The sequence below is a fragment of the Chinchilla lanigera genome, unplaced genomic scaffold, assembly GCF_000276665.1.
Source record: "Chinchilla lanigera isolate Chin_1 unplaced genomic scaffold, ChiLan1.0 scaffold00072, whole genome shotgun sequence".
Lineage (NCBI taxonomy): Eukaryota > Metazoa > Chordata > Mammalia > Rodentia > Chinchillidae > Chinchilla > Chinchilla lanigera.
In genome coordinates this window covers 5,503,115-5,518,418 of record NW_004955473.1, presented here as the reverse complement: position 1 = coordinate 5,518,418, position 15,304 = coordinate 5,503,115, and the positions used below count along the sequence as shown (strand labels likewise).

The following is a 15,304-nucleotide window of genomic DNA, read 5'->3' as shown; positions in this document are numbered from 1 at the left end:
TATTTATAGCAGCATAATTTAGAACAGCTAAATCTTGGAGGTAGACCATATGTTCCTCAACAGACGAATTGATAAAGAAAATATGGTTATTTGTACATAATGGAGTACTACTCTGCCATAAAGGATAAACTTGAGTCATTTGTAGGAAAATGGACATACCTAGAGACCATAATGTTAAGTGAAATAAATACAAAACACAAGCTTAAATACCACATAATTCCCTTACATAAGAACCCAAAATATAAATAAACAGCAAAATAAAAGACAGATAGTAGGAAACAGGGAGATAGTTCCTTTGCAAAAAGGAAGGCAAACAAGAGATGGAGGGAGGGGAAAGGGGATGCAAAAATAATTCAGATGGATTATGAACATGTACCAACCCTCTTTGAGAAACATAATCATTATGTACTTTTTTGGGGGGGGGTGGGTTTTTTTCCAGTACCAGGAATCAAACTCATGACATCAGACTTGTCAGGCAGGCGCTGTGCTGCTGAGCTTAATCCCCAGCCCCAATCATTATGTACTAACAAAAAATAAAATTAAAAAATTAGATAGATTCCAAAGCCTCATGTGTTTGGAGGGTGACTGGATTATGGAGGCATCAGAGCTGGCTTGCTCTTTGGACATGGGGTCTGGTCAGAAGAGGTGGTCATTGTGGACATGACCCGCAAGGGTGCATCTCCCTTCCCAGCTCCTCCCTTTGCTCTCTGCTTTCTGGCTGCCATGAGGTGAGCAGCTTTCCTCTGCCCAGACCCTTATCCACACTTCCTGTGTTTACGCGTGTTGAATGTGTACTGAAACTTGTAAAATGTGAGCCAAAATTTATCTCTCCTCCTTTCATCTGTTAATGTGTTACACTGTATACCAGCAATGAAAAAGTGACTTAAACAACCACCAAAAAAGTGATAAACCACCAAAAAATGATAAATCATGGGAAAGAGTCCATAAGGAAACAGCAGGAGATTAGATCTAATGTTCATATGGAAGACTTAGCCATTGACCAAAGAAAAGACAACACTTCACCTCAGACAGAAGTTAGGACAGATGCAGACACCCTTAGAAGACAGACCTGCTTAAGGGGAGTTCCTGGCCAGTAACGTCTATTTTCTCTTTGCGAAGAGAAGTTACCTTCTCAGAGGAGCAGAGGGCAGGAGATACCTGGGACAAGTCTTGACTGCGAATGTCTAAAATAGCTTTTGTAGGAAATAGGAAAGAGGCCTGTAGAAAGCTACATAGACAGTACAGTTGTATCACAAAATCACAGCTCATGCTAGAGAACACAATATCATAGTAGTTCCTCCTACAGAGTTGTAAAATTTTCTTTAAAAGTGTTCACCCAGCCTAGCACAAAGGTCACTCTGCTAACTAGTGGTAGCACAGAATTTATACTCAGAAGACAGACAGTTGTGTTATTCCAGTTTCAGGTGTTCAAGTACTATTGCAGATGGACAAGGGAGCACAGGAGTTGGGGACAACTGGCAAAAAGAATTGTCCAGGTGATGAAAATGTGCTTACTGCTAAAGGGGCATATTGCTGGATACAGAAAAGAACCCTAGTAGAACTGGGTTGATATGTCGGGAGAAGAAACAGCGGCCTAGAGACTACAGGTCTCTTTAAGGTAACAGAACAGGCACAAGAGTTAACATGAGTGAAATACCTGTAAGGATACATGAAGTTGTTATCAAAGAATGAAAACTGGTGTTCAGTGAATGAGAGAAGGTCAACAGGTGATACACAGATGATAAAAAGAGAATGGGTAGAGATGATGGGTCTGTAAGACAACTGGGCCTCACGGGATAAATGTTATGCATTACAGTGGGGAAGTAGTGGCTTAGCAGTGGCCTCGGGGAACTAAAAGAATAATAATACTACCCCAGGACCTGTGAGGTATTGGATGATGAAGAGCCTCTACTGGAGAGGAACACATCGTGGGGGAGACCAAGCCACAAGAGGTATTCTACAGTCAGGCTGAAGGGATAGTGGAGTCTGCTGACCAGAGGCAGTCAGAAAATCTGGAAGGGAGAAGCAGTGAGATTGACCAACAGCCAAACCTACAAGTTCAAATGGATTCTGTGGAAGTTTATTTTCTGGCTCAGATGTATGTATATTTTACATACATTTTACATGTAATATATAGTTACTGAATTTCTTTTCTGCTATTGCTTACCGCATGAAGTCTTTCCACAAGTTTCTGATCACCAAAGCAATTTTTTGTGTCAAACCAAGAATCAAAGTCCTGTGGAGGAGTGAAAATTCTACAGTAAGAGCATAGGTTTTTTTTCTTTTAATGAACTTGACATTCTTATACAATCAATACAGAAGTCCACCATTTTAAAAAGTATGCTTTCAAAACTATGTCAGCTGTGATGGCCAGTATTATTTACTTCTGAAATAGGTGAAATACTGAGTAGTTACCAAAATTTGAACCCCATTACAGAGAAATTCTGTCAACAATTTTTCATTAAGCAAGTATTAGGCTTCCCCACACTCAAAGTAGTTAAGAAAGGAGTTAAGAATATAAAATCAGCACTCAGTAGGCTGAGGCAGGAGGATCGTTGCAAGTTTGAAACCAGCCTAGGCTATAAAGTGAGCTCAAGGCCAGCCTGAACTGCATAGCAAGACCCTGTCTCAAAAAGACCAACCTCCCTAAAAAAACAAGAATATGAAATCCAGCCCCTATGCCCTTAAATTGTTCAATCCGGCTTGCTCTTCTAGCATAACTTTGTGCTAATTATAAAAACAGTTTAAAAGTCACACATTTACGAACTAATTTTCAAATTACATTCTGAGCTCTTTAGCACTCACCAAATGTTAATGCCTACAATAATCAAAGATTATTTTAAAGTCACCACCTGCCACACTAGTATACAGAAATATGTTACAAGACCACCCCTCCCCACAATTTAATGAAAAGAAAGTGTTAAATGCATCATTCTGAACCCATCCTATCTCATAAATTGTGGTAGTGATGTGTTATGAGCAAAGTTTAACTGCCTGGCTAATCTCAAAGAGAAACACACTATTTCTTTAAATATCAACTTTTAGATTTTTTTTTTTTTACTTAAGAATTCCTTCCTGAAAAAAGCAACACACAGAGATAAAGAATTACAAAGAAAAAACAGCTATACATTCTAATCTACATTCTGTGCTTTGAAAACAGATTTCTGTGAACATAAGAAAGACATTTAAAATATACATGGCGTGGGGCTGGAAATGTAGTTCAGTAGAGTACCCTGTGTTTGGTCCCCAGTACTACCATCTGCCTCAAAAAAGTATTGCTTAAACTTACATCTGCAGAATTAAACACATCAGGCAATAAAAAGTTGAGTAATGCCCAGAGTTCATGCAGGTTATTCTGCAAAGGTGTTCCAGTTAGAAGTAAGCGGTTAGTTGACTTGAACTCACGAACAATTTCTGAAAGCTAGAAAAATAGATAAATAAACACTGTTTTATTTATTGGAATGTTCAACATCCAGTTATACTTTTATCCTACCCATACATTTTTTACATACAATAAAACTTGAAAATTAACTTTCTATGGGAAAATATCCTAATTCAGGGTGACATAGCTGCAGTAAAGCACAAGTGAGTAAAATATTCTAGGAATTTCTACGCTTGAAAGAATGCAGATGACATTTATACCTGAAAGCCTTTCCCCTTCAAAACCCCTTCCAATTTTGGTTCCAAGAGAACAGTCAGAACTTTCCCATGGAATCCAGGCTACATAATAAAACCTCCCTCTCAACCACCACATTCATCTACACGCCTAGCCAAGTTCTAACTTGGTCTGGTCACAAATTTTCAGTGCCAACATTGAGTCCATTTTCCCTAGTTTCCTTATGTTAACTTCCTAAATCTATGAACACAAAAATTAAGACAAAAAGCATAAGGGATTAGTTATCTTAACAAAAATACACATTTTTATAATGCTCTGAAGTAAACTCTAACATGTGTCTTATTAGGTACGTTCCAATCTGAAATTAGTATGATCCACCTGGTAGTTTTGCTCCACTTCTGTCCCTGTTTTTTCCCAAAGTAGCCCAGTGATCCAAAGAGAGGTTCATCATAATAACTGAAGCTGTTCCTACTGTTGATGGAGTTGAATGGCAAGAAATATTGACTTTTTTCAATGTTAACACCACACTCTAATTCACACAAGTCAGATAGTTCCAGGAAATTCTTTTTTCTGTCCGTATGAATACATATAAGGTATCCTCAATTTAAAAAGTAAGCCAAAGCAAATGATATTTATACAGCAGTCTCAATAATATTAAAATAATGTATCTAATAATAAGAATTAGGCTATAGCAAATGGACATCTAATTTTCTTATATTAGTTTTTATGCTCAACTTTGTCATGTATTCAGTAACTGAGACTTCAAAACCACTTTTAAAAGTGACTTTTATTCACATTTCATGAATAAAACAACAATTTTCCATGTTTTTTATTTTGAATACAGAAAAGTGAACGAACAGACCTGGCAATTCAATGAAAACTTAAATAATGTTGAGAACTTACCTTAGACTTTTCATTTTTTATTCTGTGAGCTTCATCAATGACGAGATACCGCCAATGAAATTTCTTGAATACGGATTTTTCTTTAATTACCATCTCATAAGAAGTAACACAAACATCCCACTCTCCTGGAAGCATTTCATCATGAATAAAAGCAGCCTAGTGAAAAATAAAATTCCTTCTATGAGAAGATGCTGACATGGTGGTCAGAGAATTAACGTATTAAGACACTACTAGGAATTAAGACCTCTAAGGAGCACTTAGTCTCATCCATTTTAAACATGAGAAAATTAAGATACTTTTGTCATCAATTATCTGGATGTGACACTAATATATTCTCCAAAATAAAGGAAAAAAAGGCTCTCCTTATGTGAGTAACAGTACATTCAATGAACTAGAAAAGTCCATATCACAAGAAGATTACTAAATTACTAGGCTCTGGCTTTATACCAAAAGGACACAAAGTAAGTCTTACTGAATACCATATTCTTACCAAGATCTAGGCATTACTAACATAATACAGTTTCAACAACTGGAACTCAATATACATTAGTAATTCCAGCCAGGCATGTCCAACCTTTTGCCTTGCCTGGGCCATATTGAGTGAAGAGGAATTGAGTTGAGCTGTACATAAAATACATATGGTCAATTTATATAAGTAACAAAACTTCATTTTTAATGTTATTATGACATTTTTCAAAAGGAGACCAAGCATGTAGGGCATGGTGGCACAGGACACCTGTAATCCCAGGTTTTGGGAGGCTGAGGCAGGAGATCCATTGTGGGTTTGAGATCAGCCTAGGCTACATAGCGAGTTCAAGGACAGTCTGAACTATATAGCAAGATCCTGTCTCACAACAAAAAAAAGAAGGCAAGCCATTGGCAGACTGAAAGTTTTACATGCCTGAATTATTATTACCCATCAAGAACTCACATGTATTCATTCACTTCCTAGAAAAGATGAGTTATCTATTTTGTTTAGGGATTATGGAATTTAATTAACATTTTTGAAAAGTTTCTCATGTTATTATACAGCCACAAATGTGATTTTATAAAGAGGATTTGCTGTACCTAGTACAAGAGACTATTTAAAACTGTGAGATTATTTAAAGCTATTTTTAAATCATCACAGACAGTGGCCAACATGGTAGTTAAGTTGACTGAGAGCATTTTTAACTTATAAGAACTGAATTCCAGATGGTATGGGTCAAAGTAAAACCACAAAATTTAACAGGGAAAAGCAAATATATTTGAAAAGGGGCTGATTAGTACTATAAATCTGAAGTTAACGTGCATAAACAAAATTAACTGTTCACTGCCAAGTCTTTATTTCCTAATTTACAGCTGTATACCAAATATACTGCAGACTCATTCAACAAATATTTCCTAAGTATCCAGTATATTTGAAATTGCCTGAACTGAAGTAAAGGACAAGGAAAAAAAAAAAGCCTTTGTAGCAATCTCAGTTGCACCCTGGGAAATTATCACATCTAAAAAACTAAAGTAGTACAAAGTTGGCAGACAAAAAGAACCAGGGTGCAAGACTCCACTGAGTCCTGCTGACACCGTATCCTTATTTGATCTTGTGAAATAATCAGCATGATGGTTCCTCCTATAAGTTTCATGGAACAGATGTAGATTTTATTTTAAATTAGCTCTGATTTGAAATTTTTGTGACTACTGAACAGATGCAGAATTAAATATCTTTATAGAATACTAAAGGTTACATAATCCGAAAGCTCTCATTTTATAGGTGATGAGATTCAAGCCTTTTGAGATTTACTCAACATCACGCAATTAGCAGTGAAGCCAAAACTAAAACGGATCTGTTTCCATGTTCATTACCTTTGGAAACCTCTGCGCTAGTTATTAAAAGAAGGAGCAACAAAACCATGTGTGAGAATCACACTTCTATATACTTCCTACTTCAGTATCAAACGGGATCAAGACTACAGTACCTCTAATAACTTCCCAACTCATATATGTTATAGCCTATATCAACTTTTTATTACTAAAATAGTTTCACCTCCTCAGATGTTTACAGAAAGCCAGAAAAATAGCAAAATTCTATATAGCTCCCCATGTGGTAACAAAGTTCAAATCTGTGTACGAATATTGCTCTGGACTTTATATAAACATCAATCTCTAAATATCAAATAAGGTATATTAATTATTTATGTGATTGATAATTCCTGGTTTTTTGAGTATGTGTACCTAAAAAAAGAGGTAATATAAGAGTTTCTCAAAATAATACTTATGCTTACTATAGTATGAAACTGCTTATTTGCTCTTCTACTCTCTCTCAATGTTTAAAAAAATTGTCAGCACCCAATAGGCTGAATTCACAACACATTACTTAGTGACAGCTCATGATTTAAAAAACACTGACTTCGTAGACAAGTTTTCAAGGTTAAGGAATTTTACAATCCACCAGAATCTTAACCTTCTATGAGACAGAGACAGAGTAGTCACAAATTAAATATTCTTCCTTTAAAATTCCCAGAGAGGGGCTGGGGATTTAGCTCAGCGGCAAAGCGCCTGCTTGGCAAGCGCAAGGTCGTGAGTTCGGTTCCTGGTACCGGAGAAAAACCAAAAAAAAAAAAAAAAAAAAAAAAAATTCCTAGAGATACTTCATGAAGCCCTTGGACTCCATATAACATATTTGAAAGCTGCAAATTTACATTTTTTTCTTTTTTATTTTAAAGAGAAAAAGACAATAAGAAAATAACAACAACAAAGACAAACACAAAACAACACAAAAACAAAAGTACAGAATTTCAAAACAAGATATTAGGAATTAACAATGGTTGTTATATTACATATTGTTATCTTCAAAGAAGTTGCTCAGATTACCAGATTCACATTTTAACTGGAGCATTCTGAAAGCATAAGCCTAGATAGTTCTCTTTTGATTATGATCTTCAAGAAATAATTTTCAAACTGCGCATGGTGGTGCACGCCTATAATTCCAGCACTCAGGAGGCTGAGGCAGGAGGACTGCCAGCAGTTCGAGACCAGCCTCAGCTACATAGTGAGACCCTGCCTCAAAAAAAAAAAATTTCATAAAAGATCAGTATTTTAGGAATGCAGTTTTATAAGTATTGATATTACATTAAATAATATGAGGAAATATTAGGTATAAGGAATAGTCAAGCTTGTAATTCTAAATTTATAAACTCAGTATTTTAATATATAAATTGTTTATAAGTTAAATTTAAATATATAAGTAACTTTTCTCCAAGCAAAATGATGTAAATAGAAATACATAATTTATTATGCAACCATTCTTTTGAGACTATCTTTTGATAACCCATCTAAATATGTAAAATAGAATAATATTTACTTGGAGACTATGTTTTCTGGAGGCAAAATAAAGACAAAGTTTAATAATATGCCCTCTAAGTTGATTATTCACTTTTGTATTTTTGCATAATTTATGATTTTTAAATTAATTCAGTAATCCTAAAATAATTTTAGCCCATTAGATTGACAATGACTAAATACTTCCCCCCCAAACTCTAAGGTTCTAATAATATCTGAAAATATATAAATACAACATACAAGGCTCTCCGTACATATAGAAAGGGTTCCGTTTGCATATGTGCACATACCAAGTCAAAAATTTAAATATAAAAAAATTAAGTCATTCAAATTTATACATTTGTGGCTTCAAAATAGCACACGTTTCTAGTCACTGATAAGTCAATAAAATATTTTTAAATAAAAAGTCACTTAAAAGTACAATTAAAAATTGCAAATGGGAAGGGGGTGGGGGAAGGGGAAGGAGACATAAAAAGAATTAAGATGGCTTATGCACATGTACCAACTCCCTACAATGAATATCATCATTTGAATGAAAAGAAAAAGAAAACTGCAATTTCAAGTCCCCAAATTACCCAAGGTTATCCACATCTGTACTCCTTAGGCTTCCTTCTTCTTCCAGGCTCATTACACACAAATCCCATAAAGATATGAAAAGTCCTTAAATTAACTAGCTGATAAGGTGAAGTGAAGCAACCTAACCTTATGAGGAAGAAACCCACTGGCACAGGGGCTCATGCGTGTAATCCCATCACTCTGGGAGGTTGAGGCAGAAGGATTACAAAAATTTAAACCTAGCTTAGGCAATTTGGCAACTCAGTGAGACACTTGCTCAAAAAAAAAACAAAAATAAAAAAAGGGCTGGTGACATAGCTTAGTGTGTAGGCCTTGGGTTCAATGTCCAGTACTACCAAAAAAAAAAAAAAAAGATGAAGAAACAGATTCAAAGGCTTCAAAGAAAGTTTTTACACAATCTTAGAACACCAGTCTTAAAGGATACCTCTAAAAACACATATATCCCCAACCCCAGATCAGAGTACATTTGTCTCTTGAGGACCCATGCTCTATTTTCTCTGAGCGTGCACTTTAACTCTGTCTAATAAAATCTATTGATGCCTCTCAAAACATGCTTAAATTAAGAAATTAACTAAAAAGTAAATGCAAATGAAGTATAATAATCTGTTATTAACAGGTAATGTATCTACATCATAGGATTTTGCCATAATTAAATGAATTAATATATGCAAAGCATTTCCAACAGTGCCTACCTTAAAATAAACACAACTTAAGCATTACTTATTAGTAGCAGGAGTCAATTTAAGAGTCTATAACAGAAATAAAATGTAACAACTCCAGAAATAACGTTATTCTTTACTGCCTTTTTAAACTGCATTCTTACTTACTCTTGTATCTTTGTCTCCAACAAAACAAATAACACGGAGGGATGGAACCCATCGTTTAAATTCATTCATCCAGTTGTGTAAAGTAGACTTTGGAACTAAAACCATGTGAGGTCCAGGAATGCTTCGGTAATGCTTCAGGTAACCAAGCAAAGCAATTGTCTGCAAAGTCTTGCCGAGACCCTGCATTATCATCACAAGGAAAAAAATCCATAAATGTACTTTCTTTAATTAAACAATATATTAATAACCTGAAAAGATATTGGCCAACTATCTCATATTAGGAGTTATGTTTTGCACCAACAAAAAGTAAAAAGACCTTTGTTGAAGCAAAAATAATTTTCAATTCAGTACTTACTATGAGGATGAAAAGAAACCAAGGAAGTACATTTAGAATGTTGAGTAACAAAGCAAATTTCTACTGAGTACATTTTTGCTTTTAGAAGAGCATGCAAACTAATACACTAATATAATTTTTCTAGTAGTTACAAGACTAGGCTGTGTGCATGCATGCGCATGCATGTATGTTTCACAAGGACGGACTTCCTCTGCCAGTCTTTTAGATACAGGTCTTTCCTATTATCCCCAAAATTACTTTAGCCCAGGCATTAAATATTCAGACTATGCATCTCAAAGGGCTTAGGATTTTGTACTTACACCTTACACTCTTAAGAGACCTTAGGAGCCATAAAAGAACAGGGCTTTGTAGCCAGAAAGTTCATTGAAGATCACCTAGTCCAGTGGGCTTTAAAAAAATAATATACTGAACACTTGTGAAGTTGTCACCTAACCAACGGGAAAGGAACTGAGCCTTTCCTTTGGTCTTTCAAAACGGCTGTTGGGGTTAGAAGTGTAATGTAATAGTAGAGCACTTACCTAGGCTAGAATAGGAATCCCTAGCACCACAAAAATAAAGCAGAAAATAAATATTAAACTAGCTTTTGGTTTCTCTAAACAAAGTATGTATTTCCCTCTGTAAAACTAAGCTATTTTTATAAGGTCTATCTATCCGTCACTAAAAGAAAGGGGTTTTATGGGTGCTATGAATCAAAACTTTAAAATGTTTATACTCTGTAATGAAGTAATTCCACTTCCAAGAATTTTATAGAAATAATCTGAGAGGTACAAAAATATGTAATTACAAGATTCTCATAGTATCACTATTTATATGATAAATCAAGTAATCCAACTGAGCAGCAGTAAAGGAAGACTATAATAAAATTATGGTGTCTCTCTAGGATTCTGAAATAAACATTATTTTTATAAAATATTGTAATTACATAGAAAATACATATGAATGTGAAGAAATGAAAAATAAATAACATACACAATATGATCTCAACTATGCAAAATAAATACCCTCCAGCAGACTAAAAATTAACATGCCACAATTTCAACTATTTTAATCTCCAGGTGGCAGGATTATAATTTCATTTTAAAATTTCTTTCTTTTTTTCCATATTTTCTAGATTCCTTAAAGCTTCTTTCTTTTTTTCACTAAGTAAAACTTAACTGGCATCAGCTACAGCCTCAAAGATCTTTAGACGCTTCATTTTAAGACAGGTTGTAACCCAGAGTGGCTTGGGGCAAATAATCCTGGTCCTTTTCTTCAAAAATTATCCAAACTCCTCTCCTTCTGGGCTGACTGTAGTCCCCAAACCAGACTAGGTAAATATAGGGTGCTAATGACGCTTGATTTAAAGGACCCTCTGCCGCACATCTAACAGCTGCTCAATCAAGGACTAGTACATATTGGACTGACTACTAAACACCATAAGGCACATATTGCCACACGGCCCTTCTGGACAATAGTGTTTACTAATATGGCTCCAGAGTCTCATAAATATGGTATTTGTTAGATTAAACAGATCTAGAACTTTCTCTACCCTCTCTTAAATCTCATTTTATTAATTTGATCTTAAAAATACAAATTGATGTCTTCTCATCTGCTCAATTAGCATCTTCCATGGTCTTAATTTTTGCTCTTTGGTTATTTTACTTACATATTCCTGATTCATTAGCTTATTTGTAAAAACACTACCTGGGACTGGAATGTTATCAAGACCCAAATTGCTCTTTACTTGTTCCTTATTCCATGTAGTGTACTTAATTTTTTATTAATCATAAATCGAGGTATTTACATTCATTCTTTCACTCATGTATACAACCATTCATTTCTTCATTTATTGTTTGGTTTATATAGCCCACTTCATTCCCAAAAGGATGTCAGGTAGCCTACAACAGAAACATGTTTCACACAGCCTACAGTGAAAACACTGAACCTATATTAATAGTAAAACAGAAATAAAGAGGCACCAAGGAAAACAAAAGAAGAAAACAAGGCACCATTTGGGCATTCAATTTGGCTGAGCCTCCTAGAAACCCAAGTGCAACCAAAATCAAAAGCACAAGGAGGTTTTTTGCACCATCTAAAAAAAACACAGTAAAACTTTTGCACCTGTGAAAATCTATGTTCTAGAGTTCACTAAAACAATTATAGACTTTACAAAGTTCTTTTTCATTCTAATAAGTAGATAATGCTTCCAGGCGTGAAGGCTGGGAGGTCAGTTCAGGTTTTCCAAACATATTAAAGAGCACCAGTAACTGCAACCCATTTGTGCTAACCAGCTCCTTACCATTTCATCAGCCAAGATACCATTGACTCCATTTTCATACAAGGAGATCAACCAGTTCAGTCCTCGAATCTGATAATCTCTCAGGGCTCCTCCTTTTACATCTGAAGAAAAAAATCAAAGATGTCTCATACCGGCATTAATATACTCAGGCAAAATTCTCCTACAATCAAATGAAAAATAAATCACCAATGTGACAAAGCACTCACAGGAAGGTGACACCTCAAATCTAACACACACACTTGAAGTTTTCCGACTCTCCGACAGTAGCTCTTCATCTTCTTCCTGTTCTGTGCGCCGGTGGCGATAGCTGAATTGAAAAAAGAAACACCTTCATATTAACCCCAAATGCTAAGCTGTCGATAAAGTCACTGTGCATTGCTGGCATATGTCACGGAAAAGGATGAGTTATCTAGGATTGGGCTTGCGATTTAGTGAAACCAGTCTACATTTTTACTGCTAATTTATGGGAATAAGGAAGAATATTGTTACCTTTCAAACACATTTCTATTGGCAATAACTTTATTTTTAGATAAAGTTAAACTAAATAACAGAGAGGGAGAGGAAAGAGGAATAAAAGGAAGGCAGTGAAAAAGAAAGATATGAAAGTAGAAAGAAGTATGACAACATACTCTCCAGCAGAAATTAAGCTCTGCTTTTCATCTTTCTTTATTCGAGGACGTCCCAATTTCACATTCAGAGGAAATGTTGGAGATTTCTGTGCTGAAGGTTGAATGAAATGTGCAAAAAGTTCTGTCTGCTTCAGTAAAAATTCAAATCTCTTTGCTCGATCTGCTTTCTAATTTAGAAAACAAAAAGTAAAAATAGTTTGTTCACTGAAATTATTTAACAAAAACATATAGTGCGCTTACTTTGTACAATGTTCTAAACACTTTAAATATCCTAACCTAATTAACTCAATTAAGACACCTATGAGATAGTTCCTAGTGTCATCCTTGTTTTATAGATACTAGAAATGAGGCACAGAGATGGTAAGGAACTTGCCGAAGTTTCCACAGCTAAGTAGCAGGGTTTGAGTTCAAATGGTTTGATTATTTGAAGCCAAATGATCTAACAGACTTAGTAAATGCTCCAAAAAGTACCCTCCTTGGAACTGAGGGTGTAGCTCAGTAGTAGAACACATGCTGAGGCCCTGAGTTCAGCCTCGAGCACCCTCTCCCCCAAAAGAAGTAGCCTTCATAAAGAGTCAAAATTGGAGAACAAGGCACTTTCCAAAACATAATTTTCTTTGTCCTAAACAGTAAGAAAAGTAAGCATCAAGTATATATCTCAAACACACAAATACGAACTATTGACTATGATATTCATATACCATAAAATAAACTCTCAAGATCACATCTACAAATAACTGAAATCCAAGAATACAGTGTCATCTCCTGAAATATTTTCATTGTCAAGGTACGATAGCATAATAACATAACACAATAATATAACATAAATTTCTCTTTTCTATTACAATGATCTCAAAAATTGCATTTTCTGCCAGCAGTGTAAAAAGTTTCTCCCCAAAGGGAACAGAACTTAGTAAAAAAATACATACATATATGTAAATATATATAACTGCTTCACAAATATATGCTATATGTACAATATATAACTGCTTCACATATATGTATGCAAAGCAGTTATATATTAAATATTAAGAGTTTATGTACATTCTAATTCTCAATAAATTACAAAAGGTCCTGTAATTTGCACCATATAAATATAATAAACACTGACTCACAAAAAGCCTTCAAAAATCAAAGATATATATACATCATCCCCCAAAAAAGAAAGAATGAAGGTAATTTTTTTATTCAAAGTCACTTTCTGACCAGAGGGTAAAAATACTCAAGCTAATGAAAGATACATAATTAGTAACACCAGAAACTTACTGAAGAGAGTTCATTAACATAAATATAAGTTAGGCAAACATATTCAGACCACTAGCTGGAAGAAGGCCAAAAACTTTCCACTTTATGTTATCCTCACTGGAATGTTGTTTTTAGAGTTGTTAAAACATTAACTGTCTCGTTAAATGTGGCCTTAAATATTAAGGCACAGAGTCTTATAAAAAAATTATCAACTATCCAAAAACGTGCTTCATCTCTACTTATTTTTATAACATTATTGCAAAAACAACTCCCTAGGGAAAAAATCTAATTGAACTACCTGTCAACTTCTTAGTGACAAAAATTAAACAATTCAATGACTAGCAAAGCAATCCTGTGGGTATAACTATGATTATACTGCTTAAAGATGTAGTATTTTCAGGCATTGGACAAGTGTCCTTCCCTCAAAAAAAGTGTATTATCAATATGATATGTATCATTAATGTGCAGTGTTCATTCATATATCCAAAGGAAGGAGGACAAAGAAATATCAACCTGTCATTGCTACTAGATTTCTCTCAGGTCACAAAGCCAAACTGATATGGCCACTGATATTTTTAACATTCAGCAGATAAAATATTTCTATCATAAAATACCTTATTATGGAGTAAAGGACACTGAACAAAAATGAGATGTAGTTCTAGTCACAACCACTCCAGATAGGTTTTTCCACCTATTATTTCCGCCTCTGAAAATCAATTTATTCAACAGAATTTATTGGGATAGGTTAATATATTACTTTTTGATCTAAAATCACGATTCTCTATGCATTATAAATACACATATATTTTTATTTTTCACATCTTTTTTTATAAAAATTAACTACAGCAATTGCTATCCTACCCAAGAGTATATATTTACCATTTTCTCTTCATATTCTGGGTCCATTTCCTTTTCAGATTTAGAAGCTTTAGTAGCAAGTTTGAGTTGAAACGGAGAAATGTTTTTCTAGAATTTCAAAGGAAATACATATCATCAAATTGCAAAGCAAGGTCTTTAAATTGGTGAACAGTCTCACTTGAAGAAAGTGGAAAGTAATTAAATAACCTAATAAATAAATCAGTGTGGGCCATGCATGGACCAATGATGAGAGCATATTATGTAGCAGGGTTTATGATTAATCCAGTTCTGTGCACCTGAGGTCCAAACAAAAAGATCTGAAAAGCCAGAGAAATGACATTAATTATAATAAAAAAAGTAAATTGAGAGCCTTTTTGCCCATTTTTTACTTTAAAGCATAAGAAAATGTTTAATCATAAAATAAAAGATCTAAAAATCTAAAATAGGCTAATATTGTGAACTACAAACTAAAGAAGTAAAGGACACTAAACATTTATTCTCAGAAACTCTGCATGTAATGGAAACAAGCCAGGCTTTCGAAGAAAAGACTGATTTCTCAACCTGAAAAGACATTTTTTTTGAATTATTTTTATATTGTAATTAGAACATTTAAATTTTTATGCAATGCAATGTGATCATATATATTTAAAATAGCATAGCTTCAAATTGTTGGTTTATGTTAATTTTATCTAACTAGAA

General features: G+C 34.4%; 1 protein-coding gene across 5 annotated transcripts in view; it reads right to left on the bottom strand.

The window, feature by feature from the left end:
* Smarca1 (SWI/SNF related, matrix associated, actin dependent regulator of chromatin, subfamily a, member 1) overlaps positions 1–15,304 on the bottom strand; it is a 74,126-nt gene that overhangs the window by 54,445 nt on the left and 4,377 nt on the right. For all 5 annotated transcript variants that reach the window (XM_005401264.2, XM_005401270.2, XM_005401265.2 and 2 more), the window contains exons 2-9: positions 14,627–14,713; positions 12,503–12,669; positions 12,080–12,180; positions 11,874–11,974; positions 9,241–9,420; positions 4,520–4,675; positions 3,290–3,421; positions 2,168–2,236 (exon numbers count right to left, since the gene is read on the bottom strand). In XM_005401264.2, the coding sequence (XP_005401321.1) occupies positions 2,168–2,236; positions 3,290–3,421; positions 4,520–4,675; positions 9,241–9,420; positions 11,874–11,974; positions 12,080–12,180; positions 12,503–12,669; positions 14,627–14,713 (993 nt within the window). The remainder of the gene's footprint in view (positions 1–2,167; positions 2,237–3,289; positions 3,422–4,519; positions 4,676–9,240; positions 9,421–11,873; positions 11,975–12,079; positions 12,181–12,502; positions 12,670–14,626; positions 14,714–15,304) is intronic.